Source organism: Lissotriton helveticus, chromosome 11 (genome assembly GCF_964261635.1).
Source record: "Lissotriton helveticus chromosome 11, aLisHel1.1, whole genome shotgun sequence".
Lineage (NCBI taxonomy): Eukaryota > Metazoa > Chordata > Amphibia > Caudata > Salamandridae > Lissotriton > Lissotriton helveticus.
Window position 1 is genome coordinate 649,646,961 of NC_136072.1, and position 13,785 is coordinate 649,660,745.

A 13,785-nucleotide genomic window follows, 5' to 3' on the forward strand; every position below is an offset into this window, starting at 1 on the left:
TCTGCACATCTTTCCAAGGCTTTCTGTCGGCGAACACTTACTTATACTGGGCTGCAACGTTTGGGGCAGCGCTGTGTACTTCGAGGCACTTGCGCCTAGTTGGCAGTGTCTGGGGTGGTACGGTGCAGGCGGCAGTGTCAGTGGCGCTGGTGCATCACAGACTAACCACAAGGACAAGGGAAGGGCAGACATGGTCCATCAGCTCAGCAACCAGCGTTGTAATCCGTCCAATTCCACTTCTACAAACTGTGTGATCGTGGACATCTCCGTTCAACTTTGTGCTTCTCTTCGAACATCTTCCTATCGCGGGAGCGCTTACAAACAGGCCTCATCCAGCATTAACAGTTGCCTAAAGCTTAGATGAGCACAGAAACATAAACGGAAGTCCTGCAAACACTGGAGATGGACTTTAGTGCGCTGTGAAGTATGTCCTCACACCTGCTGAGTGTGAGCCGGAGTCTCTCGAGTGAAGCCACGTGCATGAGTCGCCAGCCTCCAGGACATAAATCCTCGCACACAGACCGCGCATAGGTGCCACCAGTTTATTGCGGCGAGAAGTGAGTGCGAACAGGGCCAGTTCCAGCACCACTTCACCCCTGGGCCTGCGCCGGGACTCGTGAACGCGCACACCCGGTGCCTGGAGCGCGCCTCAGTGCAGCGCCGGCCCTGCTGGTAATACAGAGCTCCGAGCGGGGTCTCCAGCTTCTCTGCAAAAACAGTCAATTACTGAGGGTCCCAGACTGGGGTAGCGCCTACAATCAGCCTGAGCGTGCTGGGCGCTAGGCTGCGATGCGAGCACCGGTGCCACAATAACACCCCGAGCTTCGCTTTAAAAGGCTGTCAGTCATCGTGAGGAGTGCTAAGCCGGGTTTACTCCACAGCTGCCGAGGCGCAGCTGGACGATGGGGGGATGGGGAGCGGGTTGGGAGCTGGGAGGGGGGGCAGACATTCCCTATGAGGCAGGTAAAGTGACTTTAGATTCTGTCAACATACGTGCCTGCACCTACAACTCTGAAGCCACGCCCCCCTGCTGGCTGGTCACGAATACGAAATGTTTTATCTCTTTACTGCGTTCTGTCAGTCTTTTAAAATTGAGGTGAATGGGGTGCAGCAGCCCCAGCCCCGGCCGACACCCCCATTACTGAGACTTAGCGCGTTTTCTGCATTCTCCTATAGGTTTGGGATCCTGTTTACAGCGCCTCGAGGGCTCCGAAGCACAGCTAGACAAACACAGGATCTAACCAAAACAAGCCAACTTTAGGTCAACAGTAAATACCAAAATACAAATCAAGCATCAATGAGTGTAGACTTCGCATTCGCCAGCAGGGGGCAGTGTATACTATAAACCGTGCACAAACACGTACATATATACAGCGCACACCATCCTCTCTCAAAGCACATTACCACTCCAACAAGGATTACATCACAAGGGTAAACAAATCAATATATTTAATACCATCAAAACAATACCCGAACTCTGACATGTTTTGGGGACTGAAGAGGAGGTAAGCAGTAGCTATCGGACACAAGAGGGTCAGGGCACCCCTGACTCCTCCCCCCCACACACCCCCAAGAGGTTAGCAAGGTGCGTCTTCGGAGAAGTGACCACCGACTTCCTACAGGGTGCGCCGGGCCCCCAGGGGACTCTGTCAGCCACAGTTGACTCCCTCCACAATCCTAGCTTCTTCCTCGGAGTAAAATTGATTGGGGCAAAATATGTCCAAATGTGGAACAAGTGGGCTGCAGTGTTGCAACACATGTTGAACAATGGCCATCAGTAATATATTCAAATTATGAACCACACAGCTCAACATTTCCATCTGATATTTCAAAAGTAGACCCGTAGTTTATCAAAATAAAACTATGCCTATAAATGTCTGCAGTCTGCAGGCCTCCGCGCCACTCCCTGTGATCCTACCTGGAGACTGGCTGCCGTCCAGCGCCACGAGGCGGCCATGGAATCTTTTTGGGCTCGTCATGAATCCCCGAGGGTAAAACTCCCTCCAATTACTGTATCTCGGTCGTCAAATGTGAAAACATTTCTACAGCTCGCGCCTTCCTCCTTTTCCATTTGCAAAGGGTTTTGAGATTCTTATAACATTTATTGCCACTTTTACGGCGCTGTGCTGCCTGTAAGGCATCAGGGCGCTTAAAAAAGCACAAGAGTTTGGTTATTATTATTGCAGTGATTCCACTCGGGAATCCGGTTCTTGAGTGATTTCATATAATGTATATTTTGAATCGGACGGCCCGCCACCAGAGAGAGTCACTCACCTGACCGGCTCAAAAATGCTTTGTCACGCAGCGCCTCGTCCTAAATTATTTGTGTCCCCAAATAAATTATCACCGCCGACGGGCGGGCCCGGGATTCCCGAGGAAACGCTGTGCCCGCCTCCCTGCTCGGGACCGCGCTGCCATTGGCGGACCCCTGAGGCAGGAAGCCAGGCAACGGGAGAGAAGACGTGGGCCGGGCCAGAAGGAAGTCCCGCCTGCTGCTGGCCTATAATTGGCTGTCCGCCGGGATGGAGCAAAGAAGCCGAGTCCTCCCGCGGCCCGGGGCTCCCGTGAGCTAGGGAGAGCCCCGGGGCCGCCCCAGAGAAGAGAAATCCTGCGTAGCCGGTGAGTGGGGTCCGGTGCTGGTGTGTATGTGTCTATGTGTGCGATGGCGGCGGCGGGGGGAGGGGGGTCTTTGTATGTGTGCGTGCGTGTGTGTAGGTGCGCTGGTGTGTGTGTGTGGGGTCTCTGTGTGTGCGTGTAGGTGCGCTAGTGTGTGTAGGTGCGGCGGCGACGGGGGGGTGTGTGTGTGTGTGCCTGTGTATGCGTGTGGCTGTGTATGCGTGTGGCTGTGATGTGCGCATGCGTGCGTGTGGGTGCGCGTGCACGCAGTGTAATCCAGCCGAAGAGAAGAGCGTGGCACTTTCTTGTCCTTCATTCCCCCGAGTCAGCTAGCTATAAGTCTCCACCTGGACGCATCCTTCGGATGCGAATTCCAGGCTCGACCTAATAAACAAACACAATGATTTGGGAGGGGGGTTGCAGATCAACTGGGGAGGGGGGGAAGTCTACACATATAATTAGGAATGTATCAATATCAAGGAAGAAATGAGACCACAATTTGTGTTGGCTTAATGAGAGAAGAAAGTGGACGCAAACTGATAGCATGAAAATAGCAACTCGCACAGTAAGTGCACAATACATAAGAACTAGTGAAAATATGAACCGTCAGGGAGACATTTACTGCTGCTTCAACGTTGGATTTCTCCTTAAAGAAAGGGCTGTGTACCAGACAAAATCATTCCGGACTTGTTGTTTGTAAACAGATTTAAGTTTGTTTTATTTCTTGCTTGTGCTACTAGGTGCAGGCCTTGTAGGAAAGAAAAATTGTGTTCAGTTCCTGCTGAGGGTAACTAGTAGTTAGATTATTCAAATCCATTCCAAATCAAGGCAAACCCCACTAAGCGGTACGTCGGGTTGCTAGTATATGACAAGTTACTGTAGGAGGTGGTTTTGGTGAGCCACTCGCTCGCTCAGACTCCTCACCCATCACTACACTTATTGTCTGTCCACTGAACTATGGGTAGCGACAACAAATAACGTTTTTTTCCTGTTGCTGCTCACAAGCCTTCAGCAGCTCATATCTTTATTTGTGCACCATTCATGTCCACGTAATTAGTTCTGGAGAAAGGAAAGAGTGTAGTACAGCCTATTATTAATTTTTAAGTAAAATAAAGACAGAAAATATAAATACCTACTGGGAAGCATAATACCCAGGACAACAAGCCATAGAATATAACACATAACTGAGGATATTTTTACCTAGCGACATCATAGCTTGGTCAATTTCCTTCATCATGTTCTTGTAAAAATTCTTTCTCCATTCCTGTAAAAGCTGCCACTCCTCTTCAGAGAAACAGGTGGAACCTTCAAGGAATGCAACCTGTGTCTAAAACAAAGATCGTTACATCATTCACTGAGAGACCCAATTCAATGTACTGAGAAATACAATTATTTTAAACAGAATCTCCATCCCTAAATTGCTATCCCTCAATCAATTTAAGAACATATCCTGTGGTACTGAAAATCATTATTGTTGAGGTTGTGTAACAGAAGTCTCTTTAAACGTTCCCTGTCCTCTAGGACAGCTGTCACACAGCCTAAGTTATTTGTTGAATGGGCTCCTGAGAGTTTGTCCTCAAAATCAGTATTTTGAGATATATTTCAAGTGTTTAGTATTTTAAAGGTAGGTGTTTTATATAGGGGAAGCAGGACCATCCGTTTAAAATGCTCCAATGAGCGTTCAAATGGCAAGACAAACATGTAATTGTTTTACTTTAATCAAATCATACCTTTCAGAATGGTACTCTAGTAAGTACTAATAGCTTATGAGCTGGTATATCTAACAATTCTTAATGAGCAGATACGCATTACGAATCATCATCATACTCTCATCTCTAGCATCTACTTTCTCAGGATGAACCACACCAGAACAGAATTTGCACAACCTGATGTAAGGGAGGGACACGTACAAGAGAAGCTGAACGGGTTCAGTCCAAACTCATTTACCGTGTCAAGTCTTTGGGCTTCCTCATCAACATCACCCTCACCTTCAGAACTCATTCATAAAGAATTCAAAGGCAGTCTGGCCCCAGGATTCTTTCTCTGCATAGTTAAGCCCTTCTTGCCAGAAGCAGTCTTCAGAACAGCTGTTCAAGCATTCACCCTGCCCTACTTTGACGGTGAGAAAGTTCTACTCACCAGCACCTCAGAGAATCATATCTAATAAGCGTGTCTCATGCACTACAACTTGTTTCATTAAAAGTCGCTGAAAATATTACAAACACTCCAATTGACAAACAACAACACAGGCTGGAACTATTCACCCACATCACATTCAAGATATCTTGCCTCATCTACAAATCAAATAAGTCCATCACACCACTCTAAATGGTGAATACCAAGAGATATAAAAGTGCAAGCAGGAGAAAGAGACAGCAAGCTTTCTGCCTTGCCTGAAGGTTGCAGTTTTACTTAGTAACACCCCCTTCACTTTAGGAAAGCACTAGAGACCCTTCCTCCTTTTTGAACATCTCATCATGATGTAAGCTCATGGTACCTCCTCGTCTAAAGAAACAGCCCTTCATTTTGCACCACTCCCATCCAACCTTACCTTAGGATCACCCTAAACTCCACCCTACTCGAGACTACAGGATGCCCTGCTTGGTAAACCCCTCTACGACCAGGTGGTCTGAACCTCTGATTGACAATAAGAGCATAGCAAACACAATAAGATGATGGACGGAGTGCTGAAAGTTTTCAACCACTCAGCCCCAGTCACATATCTGGGTCTAATCCATCATTCCTTTGCTCTTTATGTTTGGACCCAGCCATATGCAAATCAGTCTTGACCCTGTTCCTCATGGGAACAGTCCAGCCCGAACTGCCAGGACATGTCCTCCCTGGACCGGAAACAAGCATCCTGGGACCGGCTTGGGGGTTTCACCCCTCATCAGCCAGGCTAGCTTGAATCCAGTGGCACAGCAAGCAAGGGACCCACGTCTGGGCATACCCTTGGCCACTTAGCATAAACAAGATGATGGATGGAGTGCTGAAACAGACAACATGAACAGTCCTTGAGGCTGATACAAAGAATCGAAAATTGCATAAGTGAGCGCCACACCTTAGCTATTCATTAGTGCCCAATGGCAGTTCAGTTCCATCCAATAAAACACTCCGTCTGTTTTACGTGAAGAGGGCCCCACACTGGCAAATAGGTCTCCCTTCTATAAGTGTTGAGCGGTTAGCTTTGCCAAAGTTTGTAAAGTATTGGTTAAAAAAAAGTAAGAGAAATAAACTTTTCAAAAATAATGGAGGAACAGCAAAAATATCTTTGTGTATCACTGACCTGTACATTGAATTCAAAGTTTTCAATCTTTATAACTGGTTTGATTTATTTTTCAATTACTTTTCACTCAGTAAATTCTGAACACAATTTAAAAAGAACAGAGGAAGTGTCCGAATGTAAAGGGACATGCTTGCTCTGGCCTAATTTACTTCCCACATGGTTTAGCCATTTCTTCCTCATGGTAGTTCAGGGAAAAGATGTATGGGCCTCCAAGAGAAGTATTATGCTAGGTATACCTTATGCATCAAACACCTCATGTGCAGCAGACGGCCCTTCCTCCAGCACTATAAAAGCTTTTGTGTGCTAAAGCGTGTGCGTGCTGGGGGATGGTAATGTCCCTAGAGTGTAGTTCAGATTTGGGATTCCCCTCTAGGAGGGGGACACCACACACTCATCTTATGTGTTTGTTGAGATTTTTAATTTTGTTTGGATGTTATGGTGCTACTCTTTTTAGATCTGAATAGCAGCTCCTCACCCTGTAATGGTGAGTAGTGTGGATATTTCATTTCTTTTCTCCTGCAAAAGGACCCAGAGGAGTTAGAGAGGAAAGCTGACTGGGGCAGTAAAGCTCTTAAGCCCGACTATCTGATGTCTGCCATGCTTGAGTGAGACTGGACTTATGTCCTGCAGAGCTGACCTGCAGCCTGGAGGTCTGACAATGTCCAAGAGCCCTTAACATGTGGCAAGAGATTTGAATAAGGGTAGTTGTTGACAGCCCTGCAGACCTAATGAGAAGCCTCTAATTCACAAACAACAGCACCGCTAGAACAGTTCAAAAGAAAGGAAACTGTAAAATTCAACTCGGTTCAGTCCACAAAACCAAAAATTTGGAAAAGAGACCTGAAAAAACTCAACCCCAACACACTACCCTCCTCAAACTACAACCTTCTTCGGCCACCTGCTGCCACCTCAGACGTCCACGTTCTCACCAACCACTACCTCAACTCTATGACCTCGATAATTAATGAGGTAGCCCCCCTTCAACTAAAGAGAGTTTCCACTAAAGACTCTAAGCCCTGGTACAATGGTATACTTAACGAGGATAGAGATTCACTTAGAACCCTTGAACGTAACTGGAGATCAGTCCCATCTACTAATCACCTTAAGTTATCAAGGAAGAAGAGAAATGCCTATTACAAAAAGATCAAGCCCACTAAAGCAGACTTCTTCGGCTACCAACTAGACCAAGCTAGATATCGCCCAAAATAACTTTTTGAGTTAATCAAAACTAAATCTAAGGAAGCACCTCAACGGCTACAAGACGCAGCCAGACCACATCCCACCTGTGAAGAATTTTCCACCTTCTTCAATCAGGAGACTGATAACATCGAGAAGGATCTTCTAAATGACCTATTATTGTACTTGGTGCCACATTCGCAAACATCACTACCAACTTCCCCACTCCTAAGCCCCTCAAAGCTTTACCTAAAGAACGAAGCAGCCTGGTCATCCTTCCATACCTACACTGAAGAGGCTTTGGGCATGATTCTCAATACCCTGAAGCCTTCCAACCACCTCATCAATCCACTCCCTGCTTACGCTGTTAAAGACTTAACCCCTTGGCTTCTATCCTTATGGACCAAAATCATCAATAACTCACTGCAACAAGGCCGCATCCCAGACTCCCTCAAATGTAAATGTAAAGGAATTTATATAGCGCAAATCACCAAGCGGTTTCTAAGCGCTTGCTTAGGGAACCCGTCCTGGTATTCCCCTGTGAGATAACCCCGGCAGGGTATCCGCAAGGTGAAAGCCAGGCATCCCGCCGCGAGGGGCCGTTGTGGAGATTAAGCAAGCTATTGCCCAGAGTCGCAGAGTGTGAACCCGTGAATCGAGTAGGCACCGGAGCGAGAATTGTCGAGTCCATGGACATTTTAGGACTCAAGACCCCGCCGAGCCGGGAATTGAACCCTGGTCCCGGGCTGACCTCTGCTTCCAGGTCTGCCTCCTCTAACCAGTAAGCCACACACACTAACCAGTAAGCCACACTTCTCTCACGGTCAGACAGGTTTCACCCATCCTAAAGAAACCAACAGCGGAACCCTTGGACCTTAACAACTACTGTCCTATATCCAGTATTCCGACCTTGGCCAAATTATTGATCACTTTGACCTCCTTAACAATCACCAATCAGGCTTTAGAGCTGGTCATAGCACTGAATCTGCTATGACGCACATTGTCGACGATGCGCTACAAATCCTTGACCAGAATGGATCATGCTTACTCATCCTACTAGACCTTTCTTCAGCCTTTGATACGGTCAAATATGAGAATCTGCTCGATCTTCTCAAACTTAGAATGGGTCTTTCAGGGTCAGTGTTAAATTGGTTTACTTCTTTTCTCCATAATCGAACACAAAAATTCTTGGTCAACAACACCCTATCCAAACCAGTACCAGTAAAGTTGGGAGTCCCACAAGGGTCCTCATTATCCCTGACACTGTTCAATATGTTCATGGAACCACTCACCGAAATTCTGCAGGCCTCCAACGTGCAATTCCATATGTACGCTGACGATACACAGCTGTATCTTAAGATCAACACTCTAGAAGACATTAAACGGCTTAACACCACACTCACGAACACACAGACATTGCTGGCAGAAAACCATCTCAAACTGAATGCTCAAAAAAACAAATTCCTCCTTATTGCTCTACCCGCCAAAATCCCCTCTATGCATGACATGATCCAACATCTCAATGCACTCAACGTTCAACCTACCATTGTTGACTCAGCGAAATTGTTGGGAATAACTCTAGACAACAATCTCACATTAGCAATGCCACAAAAGGAGCAAACTTCCAGAAAAACACTCTGAGGAAGTTGAAACCCTTCCTGCCAGTCAATGACTTCACGCTGGCTGTACAAACTCTAGTTATACCTCGTGTGGACTATGGAAGTGCCTCTTTATGTGGCCTTCCAAAAGCATCGACAGCTCCCCTTAGAGCCTCACTAAACGCAGCTGCGAGACTCATCACTGGCTCGAAAAGAAGCTCCCACATTTCCCAAGAACTAAAATCCCTGAATTGGCTCCCGTTGGAAGCAAGAATTCATCTTTAAATTGCGTGCATGACACAAAAGGCCTTACACTACAATGCACCCAGTTACCTCGCACAGAAATTGACAATCTCTGGTGGATCAAGGTCCTCAAGGAGTGCAGACAACCTATTACTGAAACCTCAAATATTCAACAAGAAGAAGACATATAAACAAACCTTTTTGGGAATGGCGCCAAGGATTTGGAATACTCTTCCACCAGAAATCAGATTGAATAACCTCTACTGTCTCTTTCAAAAAGGAAGTTAAAGCGATTCTCATGGCTAAATTCACCTGGTTATAGACTAAGTAACTCTGAAGATGCATTAGTACCCTTTCTAGTATTCCACTCTTATGTATGTCAAAGACCCAACTAAACATCTTCGTCACATGTTTCTGCCCTGACTTATATCAACCTGATGTTTATGTTACGTACTCCACGTTTATTATCTATTATGTTATGCGTGACTTTCCCCTCATTTATGGTTATGTATAACTTGCGTTGTTTATTGGAAAGCGCTATGATATCCGCAAGAATCTAGTTCGCGCTATATAAAATCTTCTAAATAAATAAATAAACCAGCCGTAATACCGGACGTGACAGTACCTTAGGACAGTCGTTCTTAACCTTTTGACTTCTGTGGATCCCCACTGAATCACTGTAATTTGGCGCCCCCCCCCCCACAGAGTATTTATTGAAATCCGGGGAGCTGAGCCTAAGCAATTTTGATGATTTGATCCGAAAAACAACAAACAAAATTACATGAACAAGCATCATCCAACAGAATATGAAATATTTAATTTAATTCATAAACAAAAAAATCTACATTTTAATTTCATGGGAAGGTTGGAGCTTAGCTGAATTCAATTGAGGCCATTAATCGTCCAAACTATGTTCTGTTTGATGCACTTATACTGCTCCCACAAATTAATCTGAGGATACAAACACTTCATTTATAGCACGGTTTAAAATTTTACAATTATACATTTAACTTCTTTATATACACTTTATTACTCAGTTAACATTTTGAGGTCGAGCCTAGAGTCAGTGCACATGCGCTGCTCTGCGAAACTTGTTGTATTGGAGTAGGGAATAGTAGCCTCGCCCACATTTGCCCTTGGCTTGTGTCACTGTCCTTCCTAAAGGCTGGCTTCTGATTCGTAAATAGGCTTGTTAGTCCCTCCTTAGTACCGCCTCGTCTTCATTTGTCACCTCCCATGGCGACTGGGCCTTTTACTTCGGTTGTTACATGCTACCTGTTATTTGTTTTTTAAGCACTATTTTCTTTATTGAGTTTCTCTTACTGCAGGCACGACGTGCTTTGGTGTCTTCTTTACAACCCGCCTTTGCTCCCGGTGGCGGTGTCTTTTGTACCCTCCTGGTGGCGGTGCCTTTTTTACCCTCGCCCTGTGACGTTTTTACCCCGCCACTCTCCCTCCCGTTGTCTTGCCTTCTTTAACACCCCCTGCCCTCCCTCCCGTTGTCCCTGCCTTCTTAACCCCCACGCGCCCTTCCACCAGTTGTCCGTGCCTTCTTCCTCCCCCCAGTCATCCTCCCTCCCTTGGTCCGTGATGCCTACCATTTGCAACGCAATAGGCCTCGTATTTACGTGAGTTTGAGCTACTAGCATTGCAAATCACGTCTTTTATTTATGTTTTGGTTTTGAAAACATAAATAAAATGCATTTTCATTTACAATGCCAATAGCTTAAACTCGCGTAAATGTGAGACCTATTGCATTGCAAATGCTTGTTTTATTTCCTAAGCAGTCGCAAACCCCCTCAGTCACAAATCTGCAGGGGTGCCCGAACACAGGTTAAGAACCACTGCCTTGGCTGCACACCAGAAGGACTCCTCACCACTGGAGCTTGCAGTTTGCAAGGGATACCTGCATTACTTCTCACCCACTAGTTTCAGTCTTCCTGCTTAGCTTCCCATTACTGAACCACAATTCCAGAAGCAAATGTCAGTTCATCAGATAACAAAATACAAAAACTATAGTTTTTCACCTTCTGCTTTCTGACCGCAGAAGACTTCATCAATGCTGTAAATGCTCGTAAGCCAGCAGACCCATGTACTTGTGGATTGCTCAGCAGCCAATTCAGTCAGAACTGTTGACTCGTTGAATACAAGTATCTTCCCAAAGGAACTCTAAGCCTTATAAGAAAACCTTCCTAAAACAAGTAGGCCTTGAAACAAGAGATCATTCTAACTGCTGGCCAATAGACTGTTTAGGCAAAAAGTAAGACTGAAAGATCTGTCTCGAAACAATTATTTACATTCGTTGAAGCAAATAACCTGCTTTCATATTACCAGAACAGTTTGTGCTAGCTATGGCACCAGTGATTTCTAGAAAGGATGATTTTAAAACAGTGGATGAACAAGTACGCCTATTTCTTGAACACATCCATGTCGTTGTTAACGTTTATCATCCCAAGCTTCTAGAAACTTTTTAAAAAATCGGTGTAGGGAGCAGAACTGAATCAGATGTCATCTTTTCTATCAAACAGACCATCCACTCACTTTCTCCCATTACGTCAAGTCCATTAATTTACAACTAATTAACCTAAATAGCTATACTTCCTATTAAACATTTACCTTAGCTGTCTACCAGCACTAATCTCCTTATTGAGTCTCAGCTGTTACTGTTATGCAGATGATACACAAATCATATTTAATTTTGAAAATCAATCTGACTTTGATTCGTACTCATTTGGACAAGGCTTCAAGTGGTCAAATAATGGATGATATCTAACCATAGAAAAATAAATATGTCCTCAATCGAAATATTCATATTTAGCAAACTGGTCAAACACCCCCATCAACAATATCGCTTCAGCAATTAGGACCCCCTCCGAAAACTTAAAGCGAATGCGAACTCCCGGGATAATTATGAACTCCAAAATCTCCATCAGATAAAATGTGTACAATATGTTCAAACTGTACAGTTTGTCACTTCTTTATCCTATTAAGATAGCTCCGCCCCCATTGCTTGAAATGCTTGTCCCACACCACTTGATGGAAGCATTGCCCCATCACCACCTCCCCCTCACCCGAAGGTCTGGTCTAGCTGCGCCCCCAAAGCATTTAATCAAATCAATGCATTACAAAAAGAAACTAGCGACCAGGGAAAAAAGAAAACATTTTAATCAGCTCAATATTCAGCCGGGTGCATAAGGAGCTGGTTGTAAACATGAGAGGCGGTTCAGGGTGCGTGGAGCCGAGGTTCGTAAGGAGAGAAGGAAGTCAAGACCAGACCTGCTGGTAAGCTAAATAAGATGTTGATGAAATCATAAAGACAACCCGACAAAGAACCGTAAAAAAAGTATCGAAAAGGCTCTTTTATTTTCCAACGACAGACTGAAGCTCATCGGGGACCTAACTTCCCCCTTTGTTCCACACACTTTGCCCATCTCCTATATTTCGATACTGCAATACGCTTAACGGAATGTGCATATAGCCTTACTAAAGATAAACGTAACTCAAGTACACGGGCAGAACTTTAGAAATTGTGTTCTAAACCGTTAAACAGCCTGCTGTTGATCAGCAAAATAAAATTATACATGATAAATTGATTATTGCACGCACTCCAAGGCTGCTCCTCCGTGGGACACCACTCACCTCATCTGACAGCTGCCCTGGCATTTTTCTGCCAAATGCGATAATATGATACACTAATGGTTGAATTTTAAGTCAGACTTGGGGGGTGTAGGAAGCAAAACGACCTCCCAGAGTGTGAAGTGTAAACCGGCTCTACTGCGCATGCCTCGTACCCGTGACACTATCATCGGGACATGCCCAGAACCAATACCTGGAAGAATCTCTCGCAACTGACCTTCTTGTCTATTTCTGAAAGAGCGAAGAAAGAATATGTTTCTATTGAATTAGGTGACAATAGCATTATATAATAATCTTTTTTTAGACACTTCACCCTAAAGATATATAAAACGTATTTACACGGTAAAAATGTGTTTTAAAGTGGCATCAGGTAGTCCAGTGGTCGAAGTGGGGGGGAAAAAGTAGGGGAACCGTGGGCGGAGCATCAGGGGGTGGGAATAACGAGAGGATTGGGTCAGTGGGCGGAGTCAGAGGTGTGGCTAGAAAGAGCATAACATACCAATTTTTAGAATATTTGGTATTTCACTGACCAGTTACACCTTAGAACGTTATTTTATGCAACAAATGGATACACGTTTATTTGAGGTTTAATATATGAATTATTGACATTAAAAGACATTTACAATGTGGGTATTTTTTCAATCACAGAATGTCTCAAATACGCTTATAAGTGGAAACATAAGCCATTTGTCTCCGAGCCATGCAGTTTCTTTCATCAGCACTTCTCTTCCCTTTGTCAAACCATTTCTGAACATAAGATTTGGGTTTAAATTCTATGTCAGGAGACCCTACGTTATGGGGAGCACTATTGTTTATATCATTCTCTGCACCACGGTCAATGCAAAATTGTAGTCCTACATTTAGTATGTGCTTCACGCAACATGTCATGAAGCCAGCATTAGATACCTCTTATTTCCTGTTATTGTATCTAGACATAGCACACAAAAGTGAATATATACACCTAATACAACCCAGACATGTTGGTTTTGCAGATGCTTTAAACAGTATGAGATACAACTATTATATTAGTAGTTGGTGTAATTACTACTCGAGGTAGTTAGCATTGAGAATTGCAAATGTATCAACTCTGGAATTATCAGTGTAGGAAGCTGGCTCTGTGTACACTATACCTTACTTTGGTAAAGTATATTCAGAGTCCAGTGGATCCCCAAAGGCTTACAAAGGTGAAAGTAGATAATACCGTACACTTTATTTGTGGTAGTGTGGGCG

General features: G+C 44.7%; 1 protein-coding gene across 3 annotated transcripts in view; it reads right to left on the reverse strand.

Annotated features, from left to right (window-relative positions):
• The window catches only part of LOC144791728 (uncharacterized), a 175,009-nt gene extending 162,284 nt beyond the window's left edge, over window positions 1-12,725 (reverse strand). For all 3 annotated transcript variants that reach the window (XR_013602455.1, XM_078666496.1, XM_078666495.1), the window contains exons 1-2: window positions 12,559-12,725; window positions 3,817-3,943 (exon numbers count right to left, since the gene is read on the reverse strand). Coding sequence is in view for 2 of the 3 variants with exons in the window: in XM_078666496.1 (XP_078522622.1) it covers window positions 3,817-3,943; window positions 12,559-12,582 (151 nt within the window). In the remaining variant the exon portion in view is untranslated. The remainder of the gene's footprint in view (window positions 1-3,816; window positions 3,944-12,558) is intronic.
• Window positions 12,726-13,785: the final 1,060 nt, after the last annotated feature.